This window comes from Salmo trutta, chromosome 3 (assembly GCF_901001165.1).
Source record: "Salmo trutta chromosome 3, fSalTru1.1, whole genome shotgun sequence".
Classification (NCBI taxonomy): domain Eukaryota; kingdom Metazoa; phylum Chordata; class Actinopteri; order Salmoniformes; family Salmonidae; genus Salmo; species Salmo trutta.
Genome location: NC_042959.1, coordinates 34165375 through 34182083, shown reverse-complemented (window position 1 = coordinate 34182083; position 16709 = coordinate 34165375). Strand labels below are relative to the sequence as shown.

General features: G+C 45.1%; 1 protein-coding gene across 1 annotated transcript in view; it reads left to right on the top strand.

Moving 5' to 3' along the window:
* Positions 1-16709, top strand: part of LOC115173823 (protein diaphanous homolog 1) — a 68505-nt gene that overhangs the window by 42616 nt on the left and 9180 nt on the right. Inside the window, exons 2-9 of the mRNA XM_029732265.1 lie at positions 5072-5098; positions 11741-11902; positions 12114-12215; positions 12352-12566; positions 13610-13813; positions 13987-14203; positions 14700-14818; positions 15466-15582. Of these exons, the coding sequence (XP_029588125.1) occupies positions 5072-5098; positions 11741-11902; positions 12114-12215; positions 12352-12566; positions 13610-13813; positions 13987-14203; positions 14700-14818; positions 15466-15582 (1163 nt within the window). The remainder of the gene's footprint in view (positions 1-5071; positions 5099-11740; positions 11903-12113; positions 12216-12351; positions 12567-13609; positions 13814-13986; positions 14204-14699; positions 14819-15465; positions 15583-16709) is intronic.

Genomic DNA, 16709 nt, shown 5'->3' with positions numbered 1-16709 from the left:
ATGTAACTAGCAGTAGTTTAGATCATGATATCACTGGTCGAAAGTGGACTTTGTTTTTCAGAAAGAAACAGAGTGTGTGTGTGTGTGTGAGAGAGAGAGATCACAGGTGCAGTAAAGGGGTTATTCCTTAATCATTCAGTTGGTCAGTCAAGTTACTGTGACATTACTCTGACCTCTGCTTGTCTCTAAAGGGAAGTGAGTAATAGTTCAAGTGTGTGTGATAACACATCTCAACACTGGCTCTTTTTCTCTTTCTCTTCGATTTATTTCTCCACCTGCTCTCTAGCTCTCTCTTGCTTTCTTTGTCCCTATCGCTCAGCATAGCTGTCTCTCTCTCCCTCTCTCTCTCTCTCTCTCTCTCTCTCTCTCTCTCTCTCTCACACACACACACACACACACACACACACACACACACACACACACACACACACACACACACACACACACACACACACACACACACACACACACACACACACACAAAGGGCTGTCTTATGGTTCTGGGTGGGAGCTGTACATTAGTAGTGACAGTGCTGTGAAGAGAGACTGACTGGCTCATTATGTTCTTGTCACAAGCCAAGCGCTTAAATGCTGACTTCCACTACGTTTCCTAGGAACCACAAGAACCAAATACATTTCTTCTGCTCTTTTGGTTCAGGGCTTCTTTTTGCCTTTGTTTAATGACGGCCCTTTGGGAACTCTCTGTGTGGTTTTCCCGGCAAGTGCCTGTAAAGCAGGGTACTTTTTAGAAGGATAATTACACTGTGTGTGTGTGTGTGTGTGTGTGTGGTGGTCCTCCTATGTGAAGTTCTCACAAGGAATGCAGCCTGTTCGCATCTCTTTCTAATTACTCCGAGTTAAGCTGGTGGCCTGATTGACAGTGTGAAGGCTAACTTTTTTGGACATTTTCTCCTATCTCGCTTTCTCTCGCTCTCATATATATATATATATATATATAAACACACACTGTTTCCTGTGTGATTACCCAGAGTTCTTTGTGGCTGTATTCTCAAGTCCAGGCCTTGTGGGTTAAATGGCACCATCATGGCATCAGCTGTTTTTATAATAGCTGCGTCAGGGAAACAACAAGTGCTTTCATAAATGCATGGCTCGGGCCTCGTTTCACAAGAGCATTGTAAAATAAGCTTTCTCTTAATGACCCAGCCTTAACGCGCGTTGTTCATTTACATATCGAATTTCATTGTCCAACATCAATTTTAGAATTTCTTCATTTTGTGGCCACCTAGAGCAATGTTTTGCTTTTCAATAAAACCTTTCATGTTGGTATAAGAGCATCGTGCTACTTTATTTTATTACAACTTTACAGGCTGTTTTCTATTCTGTTCAAATGAATTATGATCATCTATAGATGGGATTTTGAGCACCGTGGGTGGATGCCCTGTTGCGTTACGCACCCAATGCATATGGATGTCCGGTAAATTCATATCTTTCTGGTTACATTGTCTGGCTCAAAATGTCTGACGGAAACCCTGATCTGCGTGTTTGCGCCCGCACTTGTTGTCGTCAATGTAGCCTAAGCGGAAACCGCCCTGTAGAGAGAGTCACGATCCGCAGATCCGCGTTCACTGCAGGAGACCAACACCAATTGGTCAACACACTGACCTGTATAAGAATTAGGCCCAGGATGATACCACTATCGCAATATTTTTTTCCCCGTGCCAAAAATGAAAGCACGAAGCGGACCATATGCTTTGGTCCTTTTTTAAAAACCATCTGTCTTTGGTCCTTTTGTGTGCTATAGCTTAGAAAATGCGTTTATGTGACCACGTTTGTTTCAGTCATTAGAGGATATTCACATCGTGTACTATAGAAGAACAGCACTACACAGGTAGTCTCCATTGCCAGCTCTTTGGTTGCTTCCCAAATAGCACCCTGTGTGATAACATCTATCATGTGAACAACAATGTGCAGCGTAGGCCTTTTTGTTTGTGTATGTACCCGTGAGTGTGTTTGAATACACATCTGTTTAACGGTTGGGCTCTGATGTTAGTTCACTTGTAATGTTAACCTATAGGGGTCTGATAACTGGGGTGCTGCATATTAAAACATGACAAAGTATGGTGTGTGTGTGTTTTTGAGGGAGGTAGGGTGACTCCCGCTCCATTCCTTTTGACATTTGTGAGCCACAACTTCCTCATACCATGTCTGGTATTTCTTAAGAAAGGGTAGCGGTTAATGTCGGCCCAGAACCATAGAAATAGAATGGAGCAGACGGCCAACACAACACGACTCCTATTCAGTCTAGCTGCAAACCTAATAGTTCTTTGATGAGGGTCATAATGGCTGGGACTGGGATGGCAGACATCAATCTGAATGTGTTCCCAAGGTACTTGAGTGAAAGTTACCAGAAGGTAATAGGCTTGGGCGGTATACCGTCTACTGGGTATTTGGGAAAAAGTGACGGGATGTTTTTTTCCCAATACCGTTAACTATTTATTTGAAGTAAAAAAAAACATTTAAAAAAAAATTATTAATGTGAATATTTGTAGCTACTTTTTAAGTAAATACTTGCAGTCAACTTGTGCAATACGTTAAGAGATTGCGTACTTTATTTCAGCTGTCACGTAGTTTTTCATTAGAAGCTTACTGGTAGTCCCCAGTCACGTGTCATGTGGTGTTTGTTTACAAGCACACAATGACAAGAGACCGGAGCCTTGTGAGTCACTCACTGTTGCTCAGCGGTCGCCAAGTGATCTAATTACAGTATGGAATTCACAACTAAATGTTTGCCAGCTAGATATCTTATAACTATTTAGTTAACTCTCCTAAAATGTGCTAAATGCTCTGCAGTTGTGCATTTGGTCTGCAAATTTAGTAGCTAGTTAGCTATCTAGCTAAGTGTGGTTAGCTTCTTTCAAAATCAAGCATTCGCTTGGTATCAGCAGAGAATCCCCTCTTAGATCAAGAGCCTTGCTGGCTAATATTTGTTTTGTGTGTGCAGTAAACAAACTGCAAGTAGCATTTTTGAGTTACTTTTATGTTTTAGGTCAGACTGTATATATTGGTCATCTAAAAAGTGCATTTAGTTAGCATTCTCTATTGGATTTTACATGTACTCGTTAGCATTTGCTAACCTTCAGATTACAGAGTATCTGTGGGGTATGAAAACAGTGTCCCTTGTGTTCAGTGCCGGTATTACATAATATCCCGGTATGGCACAAGGTCGGTTCGATAATCTGGATACCGCCCAAGTCTAGAAGGTAACGAGAGATGGAAGTTGAGATAAAGTAATCAAAAAGAAGAAGAAAATGGAGCTAGGGACCTAACACCCTCTGTCATTCTCTCAGGCCCAGATCCAATCAGCTGGCTACCTCAGGAGGAATGGAGAGAGAGAGAAGGGATTGAGAGGAGGGGATGGAAAGAGAACAAGAGACGAAGGGAGAGATGGCGTGAGAGAAGTGTGGAGATGGTGTGCAGTAATGACAATCTCCATGCTGTGACTTAGCAAATAGTTTTTCTTTGTTTTATTAGCCAATGGCTAATTAGCAGCTCTCTTAAATTGAATTTGTGGCGAGTCCATATTATAGTCCCAACAGCCTCTTACACCAGTCCCTTGTTTGCACGGTTTTCCATGTAGTTGTGTGTACACGTATGTGTGTCCGTCCGCCTTTGTCTGCATGCCTTTTGCGAGAGGAGGGAGAATGCAAGTCAGCTTAGGCTAATTGAACCTTTCTGTTGTAGAGAAAGATGATCACAAAAGTAGAGTCCTGCACTGGTCGATCATTATTTGTTATTTTTTTGGAGCCGATCCTGATCCTCGCTGGCCGCTTATTCTGAGCCCGTCCGAAATCCGGCGTCAGGACAGATTTTCCTCTTTAACCCGACCCACCTGCATAGAATGAATTGTTACAGAGAGCCGATCTGTGACCCGCTAAGTAACATAATTTATTTCATTGTTTTTATGATCTCCAAAGTAGTAGGCTATTATTTCCTCCCCTGCATAAACATGTATTTGTCTGCCTATTTAACATTTGGATAAAAGGAAAACATTTTTTGTTTTACAATGAGAAGAGGCACAGTTGACAAATCAAATCGCTTTGATAAAGAGCTTTCTAATTAGACTTCTTACCTAATTAAAGCCTATATCCGACATAACAAAACCTAGCAAGGCTGGCTCAGAGAGAGATGAGAGGAGTGTGTGTGGTGTGTGTGTGTGTGTGTGTGTGTGTGTGTGCGCGCGCGCTCCTCTGTTTGTCGTCTCCTGAAGGTTGACTTTATAAAGCCGTTGAACATGTTGAGCCTATGTTGTTGTTCAGTGTGTGTTCTGTGGCCTGTGACCCTCTGGGTGGCTGCTGATTGGCTCCAGATGCTGGCATGTGGGACAGTCATTATGGGCCATGTCTGCTAGTTTGGAAGCACCGTTACAGAGATCACGCATCTTATTTCTGGCTTATCTTTGCAGTTATGTAGCCTAATAGAGTAGAATGCAAACATAGGAAGTGAGGAACTTGCCCCATAAGCTTTCCACAGTTGTGTTCGGATTTGTGTGTGATCTGCAGCGCCTCCTGGTGTTGACCAATTATCAATTGAGACGCTGCCTTCACCAAGATATTCATTGGTGTAGCCTGACACCTTGTGGCAAAGGTTTGCTAGTGCAATTGTACTGTGATTCTGCCTTAAACCTGTCAAAAAAAAATCATTATTCCCCTAATCTCAAAATAAAATTGATCAATCCTTGAATGTGGAGTTGTTCAGATGATCCATAACGTCATACAAGAGGAATTAGTGAGCTAATCTAAGTGTGCATGTTCTCGATTGATCCAGTGTGTAACTGTGTTTAATGAAGTGGTCTGTTATTGTGATATTGATCTACCTGTAGCCTATTCCCCTCTGTCCGCAACGATTAATATAATGACCTTTGTAGAGACGGTCCCTGTCTGATCCTAATTGATCCTTTCCTCTCTCCCCCCCCACTCCCTCTCTTTCTCTCCTTCTGTCTGCCCCTTAATCCCTCCCTCGATCTCCCCGTCTCCCTCTTCCCCTGTTCAATCTCCCCATTTATTTCTTTCACTCGTTTTCTCAACCTCCTCCCCCTCCCCTCTCTGTACAGAAACTCAAACGGCTGATTCCTGATGAGGTAGGTTGTGTGTGTGTGTGTGTGTGTGTGTGTGTTTGTGTGTGCCCACATCCCAGTCATAATCATCTGACTGTTTTGTTGCATCTCATCTCACCCTGTAGTCCACTACTAACCCCTCCCCATGCCCCTCTATCCATACCACACTACAACCCCCACGAGCCTGGTTGTTGCAGTACCACCACATAATAACCCAACCATGTCTGTACTACTCACCCTGGTTGTATGGACACATACTGTTGGATGGTGCCTGCCTGTCCGTCTGTGCCTCCCTGACTCCCCCTCAGTGGTCGGTCTGAAGGATAGGCCTAGGTTACAGGTTGGGTCTGGGGTCAAGGTTTGGGGGGTTGTAGGTAGGTTAGGCCCAGGGCAGGAAGGGGTTAAACTAGCTATGATCTCACAGGAAGTCTGCTACTCAAAGGTTATTTTACTTTTTAAATGTATTTAACCTTTTTCATTTAACTAGGCAAGTCAGTCTAAGAACGACGGCCTACCCCGGTATTTACGGTATTACTGGTTTAGCACACAAGGGTGCGGCAAGTAACGCAAAAAAAGGCCATTGGGCCTCTATTACCAGAATGCTAACAAAATTAGCCCAAGTAATAGCGAATTTCCATGGAGGCTGCTAGCTAAATATGTGAAAGAGCGCAAATGAAAATAAACTAATTGCAAAGACAAGCAATCCAGCTCATGAAGTTATACACTTCATGGCCAAAAGTATGTGGACACTCCTATTTCATCCACACCCATTGCTGACAGGTGTATAAAACTGAGCACACAGCCATGCAATCTCCATAGACAAACATTGGCAGTAGAATGGCCCATACTGAAGAGCTCTGACTTACAATGTGGCACCGTCATAGGATGCCATCTTTCCACCAAGTCAGTTCATCAAATTTCTGCCCTGCTAGAGCTGCCCCAGTCAACTGTCAGTGCTGTTATTGTGAAGTGGAAATATCTAGGAGCCACAACGGCTCAGCTGCGAAGTGGTAGCCCACACAAGCTCACAGAACAGGAATGCTGAAACGCGTAGTGCTTAAATCGTATGCCCTTGGTTGCAACGCTCACTACCAAGTTCCAAACTGATTCCGAAAGCCACGTTAGCACAAGAACTGTTTGTCTGGAGCTTCATGAAATAGGATTACATGGCCGAGCAGCCGCACACAAGCCTAAGATCACAATGCCAAGCGCCAGCCAGGAGAACGCTACCTGCCCCAATGCATAGTGCCAACTGTAAAGTTTGGTGGAGGAGGAATAATGGCTGGGACTGGTTTTCATGGTTCGGGCTAGGACACGTAGTTCCAGTGAAGGGAAATCTTAACGCTACAGCGTACAATGCCATTCTAGACGATTCTGTGCTTCCAACTTTGTGGCAACAGTTTCAGGAAGGCCCTTTGTCAGCACGACCATGCCCCCATGGACAAAGCGAGGTCCTTACAGAAATGGTTTGTCGAGATCGGTTTGGAAGAACTTGACTGGCCTGCACCTCAACCCCATCAAACACTTTTGGGATGAATAGGAATGCCGACTGCGAGCCAGGCCTGATCGCCCGACATGTTTGTCTAACCGCACTAATGTTCTTGTGGCTGAATGGAATCAAGTCCCCGCAGCAATGTTCCAACATCTAGTGGAAAGCCTTTCCAGAAGAGTGGAGGCTGTTATAGCAGCAAAGGGGGGACCAACTACATATTAATGCCCATGATTTTGGAATGAGATGTTTAACGAGCAGGTGTCCACATACTTCTGTGTGTAGCCATGTAGTGTATATACTGTATACAGTGCATTTGGAAAGTATTCAGACCCCTTCACTTTTTCCACATTTGTTAGGTTAGAGCCTTATTCTAAAATTGATTAAATTGTTGTTTTCGTCAGTCTTCACAGAATACCCCATAATGACAAAGCAAAAACAGGTTTTACATTTTTTTTTTATTATTTGAAAACTTAAAAACAACTGAAGTTATTCAGACCCTTTACTCAGTACTTTGTTGAAGCACATATGGCAGCAATTACAGCCTTGAGTCTTCTTGCGTATGACGCTGCAAGTTTGGCACACCTGTATTTGGGGAGTTTCTCCCATTCTTCTCTGCAGATACTCTCAAGCTCTGTCAGGTTGGATGGGCTGCGTTGCTGTTGAGCTATTTTCAGGTCTCTCCAGAGATGTTTGATCGGGTTCAAGTCCGGGCTCTGGCTGGGCCACTCAAGGACATTGAGACTTGTCCAAATGCAACTCCTGCGTTGGCTTGGCTGTGTGCTTAGGCTTGTTGTCCTGTTTGAAGGTGAACCTTCGCCCCAGTCTGAGGTCCTGAGCACTCTGGAGCAGGTTTTGATCAAGGATCACTCTGTACTTTGCTCCGTTCATCTTTCCCTCGATCCTGACTAGTCTCCCAGTCCCTGCCGCTGAAAACATCTCCACAGCATGATTCTGCCACCACCAGGCTTCACCGTAGGGATTGTGCCAGGTTTCTTCCTGACGGGGCGCTTGCCGTTAAGGCCAGAGTTTAATCTTGGTTTCATCAGACCAGAGAATCTTATTTCTCGTGGTCTGAGAGTCTTTAGGTGCTTTTGGTAAACTCCAAGCGGGCTGTTATGTGTAGCCTGACACCTTGTGGCAAAGGTTTGCCTTTTACTGAGGAGTGGCTTCCGTGCCCCCACTCTACCATAAAGGCCTGATTGGTGGAGTGCTGCAGATATGGTTTTCCTTCTGGAAGGTTCTCCCATCTCCACAGAGGAACTCTGGAGCTCTGTCAGAGTGACCATCGGGTTCTTTGTCACCTCCCTGACCAAGGCCCTTCTCCCCCGATTGCTCAGTTTGGCCGGGCAGCCAGCTCTAGGAAGAGTCTTGGTGGTTCCAAACTTCTTCCATTTAAGAATGATGGAGGCCACTGTGTTCTTGGAGACTTTCAATGCTGCAGACATTTTTTTGATACCCTTCCCCAGATCTATGTCTCGACACAATACTGGCTCGGAGCTCTTCAGTCAATTCCTTCGACCTCATGGCTTTTGCGCTGACCTGCACTGTCAACTGTGGGATCTTATGTAGACAGGTTTGTGCCTTTCCAAATCATGTCCAGTCAATTGAGTTTACCACAGGTGGACTCCAATCAAGTTGTAGAAACATCTCAAGGATGATCAATGGAAACCGGATTTACCTGAGCTTAATTTTGAGTCTCATTGTAAAGGGACTGAATACTTATGTGAATAAGGTATTTCTGTTTTTTTATTTTGTAATACATTTGCAAAAATGTCTAAACCTGTTTTTGCTTTGTCATTATGGGGTATTGTGTTTAGATTGCTGAGGATGTTTTTATTTAATCAATTTTAAAATAAGGCTTTAACGTAACAAAGTGGAAAAGGTCAAGGGGTCTGAATACTTTCCGAAGGCACTGTAGGTAGGTGGAACCAAATTTAATTTTTTCACTGGTTCGAATCTCTGAGCCCACTAGATTAATAATCTGCCAATGTGCCCTTGAGCAAGGCCCTTAACCCTAATTGCTCCTCTGTCACTCTGGATAAAAGCGTCTGCTAAATTACTAAAATAAACATGTAAACTTAGGTGTAGCATTAACTCAGAATTCTGTTTTTTTTTATTCAGGTAAACAATATCAAACCCATAATATCTTGCTGCGTCTTGTAAACCTATTGCTAAAGTGCTTCTGTCATTTCTGCTCGGCATCAGATTTATTTTGTGCTTCAGTTGCACTTATCCACTTGGATGAGAATTCACAAACAAGCATTCTATCAGCAGACAGCTCTGACTGATGTGTAGCTACTTTTCTCTGGTGATTTTCTGTGTAGCCAGCCTTATTTTCTCCTGTAAAATGCAGAATTAACTTTAAGCAAAACATTAGAAAATGCAGCTGGCTACATTCTCTATCATAAACATTAGACATATGATGGCTATGCATAATTTCTGCAAAAAATGCCTAGATTTCTCCATGTAAACGAATTGACTTGTGTGGCTGCCAGCCAAGAACGCTATCTGCTTTATCTCCTAACGTATTGCACAAGTTGAGTGCTGTTATTTACTTAATAAGGATCCGCCCCTTTTTTTCTCTCCAATTTTTGCCTAAAATGACATACCCAAATCTAACTACCTCTGTAGCTCAGGACCTGAAGCAAGCATATGCATATTCTTGATACCGTTTGAAAGGAAACACTTTGAAGTTTGTGGAAATGTGAAATTAGTGTAGGAGAATATAACACATTAGATCTGGTAAAAGATAATGCAAAGAAAAAAAAACATGCATTTTTTGTTGTTGTTGTACCATCTTTGAAATGCAAGCGAGAAGCCATAATGTATTATTCCAGCCCAGGCACAATTTAAAATTGGCCACTAGATGGCAGCATTGTATGCACGTTTTTAGACTGATCAAATGAACCATTGCATACAGTGAGGGGAAAAAAGTATTTGATCCCCTGCTGATTTTGTACGTTTGCCCACTGACAAAGAAATGATCAGTCTATAATTTTAATGGTAGGTTTATTTGAACAGCGAGAGACAGAATAACAACAAAAAAATCCAGAAAAACGCATGTCAAAAATGTTATAAATTGATTTGCATTTTAATGAGGGAAATAAGTATTTGACCCCCTCTCAATCAGAAAGATTTCTGGCTCCCAGGTGTCTTTTATACAGGTAACGAGCTGAGATTAGGAGCACACTCTTAAAGGGGGTGCTCCTAATCTCAGTTTGTTACCTGTATAAAAGACACCTGTCCACAGAAGCAATCAATCAATCAGATTCCAAACTCTCCCCCATGGCCAAGACCAAAGAGCTCTCCAAGGATGTCAGGGACAAGATTGTAGACCTACACTGGAATGGGCTACAAGACCGTCGCCAAGCAGCTTGGTGAGAAGGTGACAACAGTTGGTGCGATTATTCGCAAATGGAAGAAACACAAAAGAACTGTCAATCTCCCTCGGCCTGGGGCTCCATGTAAGATCTCACCTCGTGGAGTTGCAATGATCATGAGAACGGTGAGGAATCAGCCCAGAACTACACGGGAGGATCTTGTCAATGATCTCAAGGCAGCTGGGACCATAGTCACCAAGAAAACAATTGGTAACACACTACGCCGTGAAGGACTGAAATCCTGCAGCGCCCGCAAGGTCCCCCTGCTCGAGAAAGCACATATACATGCCCGTCTGAAGTTTGCCAATGAATATCTGAATGATTCAGACGACAACTGGGTGAAAGTGTTGTGGTCCGATCAGACCAAAATGGAGCTCTTTGGCATCAACTCAACTCACTGTGTTTGGAGGAGGAGGAATGCTGCCTATGACCCAACAACACAATGCCCACCGTCAAACATCGAGGTGGAAACATTATGCTTTGGGGGTGTTTTTCTGCTAAGGGGACAGGACAACTTCACCGCATCGAAGGGACGATGGACGGGGCCATGTACCGTCAAATCTTGAGTGAGAACCTCCTTCCCTCAGCCAGGGCATTGAAAATGGGTCGTGGATGGGTATTCCAGTATGACAATGACCCAAAACACACAGCCAAGGCAACAAAGGAGTGGCTCAAGAAGAAGCACGTTAAGGTCCTGGAGTGGCCTAGCCAGTCTCCAGACCTTAATCCCATAGAAAATCTGTGGAGGGAGCTGAAGGTTCGAGTTGCCAAGCGTCAGCCTTGAAAACTTAATGACTTGGAGAAGATCTGCAAAGAGGAGTGGGACAAAATCCCTCCTGAGATGTGTGCAAACCTGGTGGCCAACTACAAGAAATGTCTGACCTCTTGTTATTGCCAACTAGGGTTTTGCCACCAAGTACTAAGTCATGTTTTGTAGAGGGGTCAAATACTTATTTCCCTCATTAAAATGCAAATCAATTTATAACATTTTTGACATGCGTTTTTCTGAATTTTTTGGTTGTTATTCTGTCTCTCACTGTTCAAATAATCCTACCATTAAAATTATAGACTGATCATTTCTTTGTCAGTGGGCAAACGTACAAAATCAGCAGGGGATCAAATACTTTTTTCCCTCACTGTATCTGTTCAAAATGTTCTATCAAGACTGGCCAATTGTGCCTAATTGGTTTATTAGTACATTTTCAAGTTCATTATTGTGCACTCTCCTCAAACAATAGCATGGCATTCTTTCACTGTAATAGCTACTGTTAATTGGACAGTGCAGTTAGATTAATAAGAATTTAAGCTTTCTGCCCATATCAGATATGTCTATGTCCTGGGAAATGTTCATGTTACTTACAACTTCATGCTAATCACATTAGCCTGCGTTAGCTTAACTGTCCCGTGGGGGTGGACACCGATCCCAATCCAGTGGCTATTTCCAAGTACCCCGGTAAACGGTATGTACGGTATGTACAGTATACCGCCCCAGCCTATTCCACAGACGTTTTCATAGGAGGCCTACTCTTTGGAGGGAACTGGTATGTTGATGACATTACCCTGTGATCCTGCTTCATCTTATTCTAGCGCACACATGAGTGAAGCTGAATGGGTTTCAGGGATATTTAGTAATTTATGACATCTGAATGTCCACTGGAATCTGATGCCCAATTCCAAATCAACCTTTTTGCCCTGACCTATCCAATCCACAGGGTTGGGGTTGAACTGGAATACCCCTCATATCTCCCTGTGTGACCTCTGACCACTGTCCTTTGACCCCCCCCCCCCCTGCAGTTGGAGCGTTTCACCAGCATGAGGATGAAGAAGGACAAGGAGAAGCCTCATGCAGCCGGGCAGCGCCACTCCAACGCTGCCCACTACGAGGTTCCGACCCAGGGGACCATGCTGCATGACCACCCTGACGAATACGTCCTGGAACTCTTTGAACAGATGCTGGTGAGAGAGAGAGGGTTAAAGAAAGAGAGAATGATTGTCTACTGAGTGTGGACTACAGGCTATTTGTCTGTCTCTTTTGGGACGCTGCCTTAAAGATATTTCTCTCCGTCTCTCTCCCCTCCCCCGCTCTTTCTCTTCCCTCGCTCTCTCTCCCCTCCTTTTCTTGCTTGCTCTCCCCCTCTCTCTTTCTCCCTCCTCTCTCTCTCTCCAGGTGGATATGAACTTGAACGAGGAGAAGCAGCGGCCTCTGCGGGCGAAAGACATCGTCATCAAACGAGAGATGGTGTCTCAGTACCTTCACACGTCCAAAGCTGTGAGTAACAAAGGTTGAGGTACTGGGATAACGATCAGTCCCACCTTCATATCACACACAGTAGACTTGGAGCAGCGGTAACATGTTATTTTATACTACTACCGTGTGTGTGTGTGTGTGTGTGTGTGTGATACAGGGTCAGAACCAGAAGGAGAGCTCCAAGTCAGCCATGATGTACATCCAGGAGCTGAGGACTGAGCCCAGAGACGCACAGCTCCTGGCCTGTCTGGAATCACTCCGGGTCTCCCTCAACAACAACCCTGTCAGCTGGGTGCAGAACTTTGGAGACGAGGGCCTGGTTCTGCTGCTCAACATCATGAGGAAAATCCAGGAGGAGAAGGACGAGTACCCGTAAGAGATACATCAAGCTCCTGTTACCCCTTTTACCTACCTAGCTACCCCCATACCCCCTCTAACCCCCTCTTAACTTTCTCAACCCTTTACCCTAATCTTAACTCCAGGAGGAAAGAGACCAGTACCCGGGAAAATAAGCTTTATTAAATCAGTTTTCTTTTTTGACTGATTCCATAGATTTTTTTCCCCCCACAAAATTCCTGGTCTCAGTTTAGCTTTTCCAGGCCTCCGTTTCCTCCAGTTCTTTCAAGTTTTCACTCAAAAGAAATCCCACTTTATAAAATACAAAACAACTTAATTGGATGTTCTAACTCCACAACAATGTTTTAACCACATCAGAAGACGACTTTTTTGTTGTTGTTGAAATGTAGATTTTGTTGGTGTAGTTACCCTTTTCATTACAGTGCACACCTAGCAAGAGACCGTTGTTTAGCTGTGTTTTTGTAGCTCCCACGTGATGGTAGAGTTTGCACAACAAATTATCCACTGGATCGACGCGAATGATCCTGACATCATTCTGCCAGATAGGCCCGGGCTACTTTGTAGTTTAACGTTTAATCGAGATGGTTTTTTGGGGAAAGCCTTTCCATCTACCAGAAGACTGTTTTCATTAGCATCGTCGCTAACGGCCACACAAAGCTGCCTCTTCAGAAAGTTGCAGGAAATACAAATCACTGTTGCGTTCTGTTCATGTCTTATGATAAACTTTGGCAAATACATTTAGTTTATTCCCTATTAAGTGAAAAAAATAATAATATTGTTGCATTCCGGTTTAATGTCTGGATCTCGTGATTACGTCCGCGTTCTCCGGATCGCAGATTTTATAGTGCCATCAAGACATCAACACCCTCTTACCCCATTTTACGCCCCTCTTACCACTTTTGCGTTTACCGTAACTCCCGGAGGAGAGGGACGAGTACCGATAAGACACCGACACCCTCTTATTCCTATAACGCTACAGTAGATTTGCTACTCGCTTGTTTTGTTTGGAAACCCCTTACCTACAATAACGCACCTTTCCCCCTCTTTCCTCCGGTTAGAAACATGGGCATGAAGTGTCAACACGAGATTGTGCGCTGTCTCAAAGCCTTCATGAACAACAAGTATGGTCTGAAGGCCATGTTGACGTCTGCCGAGGGCATCCCCCTGCTGGTCCGAGCCATTAACCCCCGGGTCCCTCACATGATGGTGGATGTGGTCAAACTGCTCTCGGCCATCTGCATCCTGGAACACCCTGACAACCTGTAAGTATCTGTTGAGGGGGGTGTGTGTCTGTGAGTGGGAGAATGTGTCTGCCTGTCTTGAGAGCGTGTGTGTGTGTGTGTGTGTGTGTGTGTGTGTGTGTGTGTGTGTGTGTGTGTGTGTGTGTGTGTGTGTGTGTACCTTTCTGTGCGTTAATATGTAACTCCCTCTGTAGTCATGAGCGTGTTCTGGAGGCCATCACTGAGGAGGCAGAAAAGCAGGACAATGAGAGGTTTCAGCCACTCCTCTTAGGTATGAACAAGCCCAACATCGCCTTGAAGAATGGCTGTATGCAGCTCATCAACGCTCTCATCAGTCGAGGAGAAGAGCTGGACTACAGGATCCACATCCGCTCAGAGCTACTGAGACTGGGCCTGCGAGACCTGCTGACGGTGAGTCACACAGACGGGTTCCAAACACTCATGTTTACCTGTAGCTTCAGGGAAGTTTGGATTTGTATTGAACCCCCCCCTATCTCCAACCCACCCTCTCTCCCTCTTTCTCTCTGTTCTCCCTCTTTCTCTCTTCTCTCCCTTGCTCTCCTCTCTCTCCCCCCTCTCTCTCCTCCCTTCTCTCTCTCTCTCTCTCCTCCCTTCTCTCTCTCTCTCTCTCCTCCCTTCTCTCTCTCTCTCTCTCCTCTCTCTCTTTCTCTCCTCCCACCTCTCTCTCTCCTCCCACCTCTCTCTCTCCTCCCACCTCTCTCTCTCTCCTCCCACCTCTCTCTCTCCTCCCACCTCTCTCTCTCCTCCCACCTCTCCTCTCCTCCACCTCTCTCTCTCTCTCTCTCCTCCCACCTCTCTCTCTCTCTCCTCCCACCTCTCTCTCTCTCACCTCCCTCTCTCTCTCCCTCCTCCTCCCCTCTGTCTCCCTCCTCCCTGGGTCCTGTAGGATATTCGGCTCATAGAGAATGAGGAGCTGAGGGTGCAGCTCAGTGTTTTTGACGAGCAGGCCGAGGATGACTCTGATGAACTCCAGGCCCGCCTCAGCGACGTGCGCATCGAGATGGAATATCCTTCCACCTCCAGGGAGGCTCAAAAAGCCCCTCTATGAAGGGAAGTTACTTTGGTTCAGATGTTAGTGATACGAGTTTATCGTATGGCTGTGTCTCAAATTGCTCCCTATTCCCTATATAGTGCACCATTGTTGATCACGGCCGATAGGGTAGCCCACTATATAGGGAATAGGGTGCAACCTGCCAGTCAGGTCACTGTCCTCTAACGTACATTCCTACATTTCACCACCAGGTGGCTCCAAGGTGCCATAATAGTTTCTCACACAAATGCCCAAGGAATTCTTCAGGGCTTTTGTTTTACCTTGTTGATTGCTTTGGCTCTGGTCACCATGACTGAGATGCGTTTGATCACAGTAATAGACTGATCAGGAAGCTACTTAGCCTTTGATCAGATACTGATACCGGTCTGTAACAGCTTTGTCTTTGCCGCATAATCCTTCACAATGTAACACAATGACGACTGCATGTACAGTGGTAGTAAACTATATAGGAACCAGGTTACTGTAGATTGGCTTGCCTCTAAACACAATAGTATATCTTAGTAGTAGGGGTGGATTGATTCAGGGCGTTGATGACGATGTGGATTGAAAAATGTTCCTATCTGACCACTTGAGGTCGTGGTCCTTAACCATGCGGCCGTACTGACGTGACCGAGGTGTTCCAGATCCTGATGAACACGGTCAAAGACTCCAAGGCCGAAACACACTTCCTGTCTCTGATGCAGCACCTGCTGCTGGTTCGCAACGACTACATGGTCAGGTAAGGGACATATCACACGCACTCTCTCTCTCTCACTCTCTCTCACTCTCTCTCACACTCTCTCACACTCTCTCACACTCACTCACTCACACACTCACACACTCACACACACGTACCTGCATTACAATCATGGTTAGGTTAAAACCGCTACCTTCATTGACTGTGAATGCCTGTAAACAGGGATTGCAGTTTACACCACCTCCACTCCGCATGATCTCACAACCTTTAACCTTTGACCCTGACCTTGAACCTTGCCTTTTGTTCTCTCCCGCTCTACTACCGTGTGACTCAGAATATATATTGTTGTGATGACCCAGAGGCAACTCATTGCATCGCTCTCCCTCTCCTTTTTGTGTTTCTGGATCTCTCGCTCTCTCTCTCTCACTCCTTCTCTTTCTCGGCTCTATCCTTTTTCTACCACTGTTTCTGGATCTCTCTGGACCTCTCCTCTTTCCCCTCTATCTCTCCGTCTTTTTCTCTCCATTTCCTCGGTCTGTCTTCTCGGTGCGCCGTTTCAAAGCTGTGAAGTGAATACACGCCGAAGAGGTTGAATAGAAATGAGCACATTCACCTCCTATCTCCATAAATATGCTAATGTTCCCCAAAGCCAGTGAGCTTTCACTGTGGAGGGGAGGGGTAGGGCGAGGGGAAAAGAGAGAGAGAGAGAAGTCGAGGGCGGAATGAAAGAGGAGAGAGTAAGCTGTAGAAGTATGCGACACACACACACTTATTTCCTTCTCTTATTTTCAGGGTACTTTTCTAGGAACAGCCTTACAGCTGCAGTTTCCTAGAATCACTCAGATCTGAGTTGAGATGTCAGGATTGCTGCTGGTCCAGTGTTCCTAGAATGGATTCTGACAGGCAGGAAGTTGTAGTGGTGCTGGGAGGGGAGAGAGAGAGAGGGAGAGAGGTAAACATATGAGTCATGAAGGGTTTACAACACAGTGACAGCCCCCTAACCCCCTCCACCCTCACCCCTGGATGTGTCCCTGACCTCCCCATGTAGCAGTGTGTACGACCCCCTCCCGCTAACCCCTCTCTTTCCTCTGTATTTTTCTCCCTTAATCGCTCTCTTTCAATCTCCCAGTCTCTCTCTCTCTCTCTCCTCTCTCCTCTCTCTCTCTCTC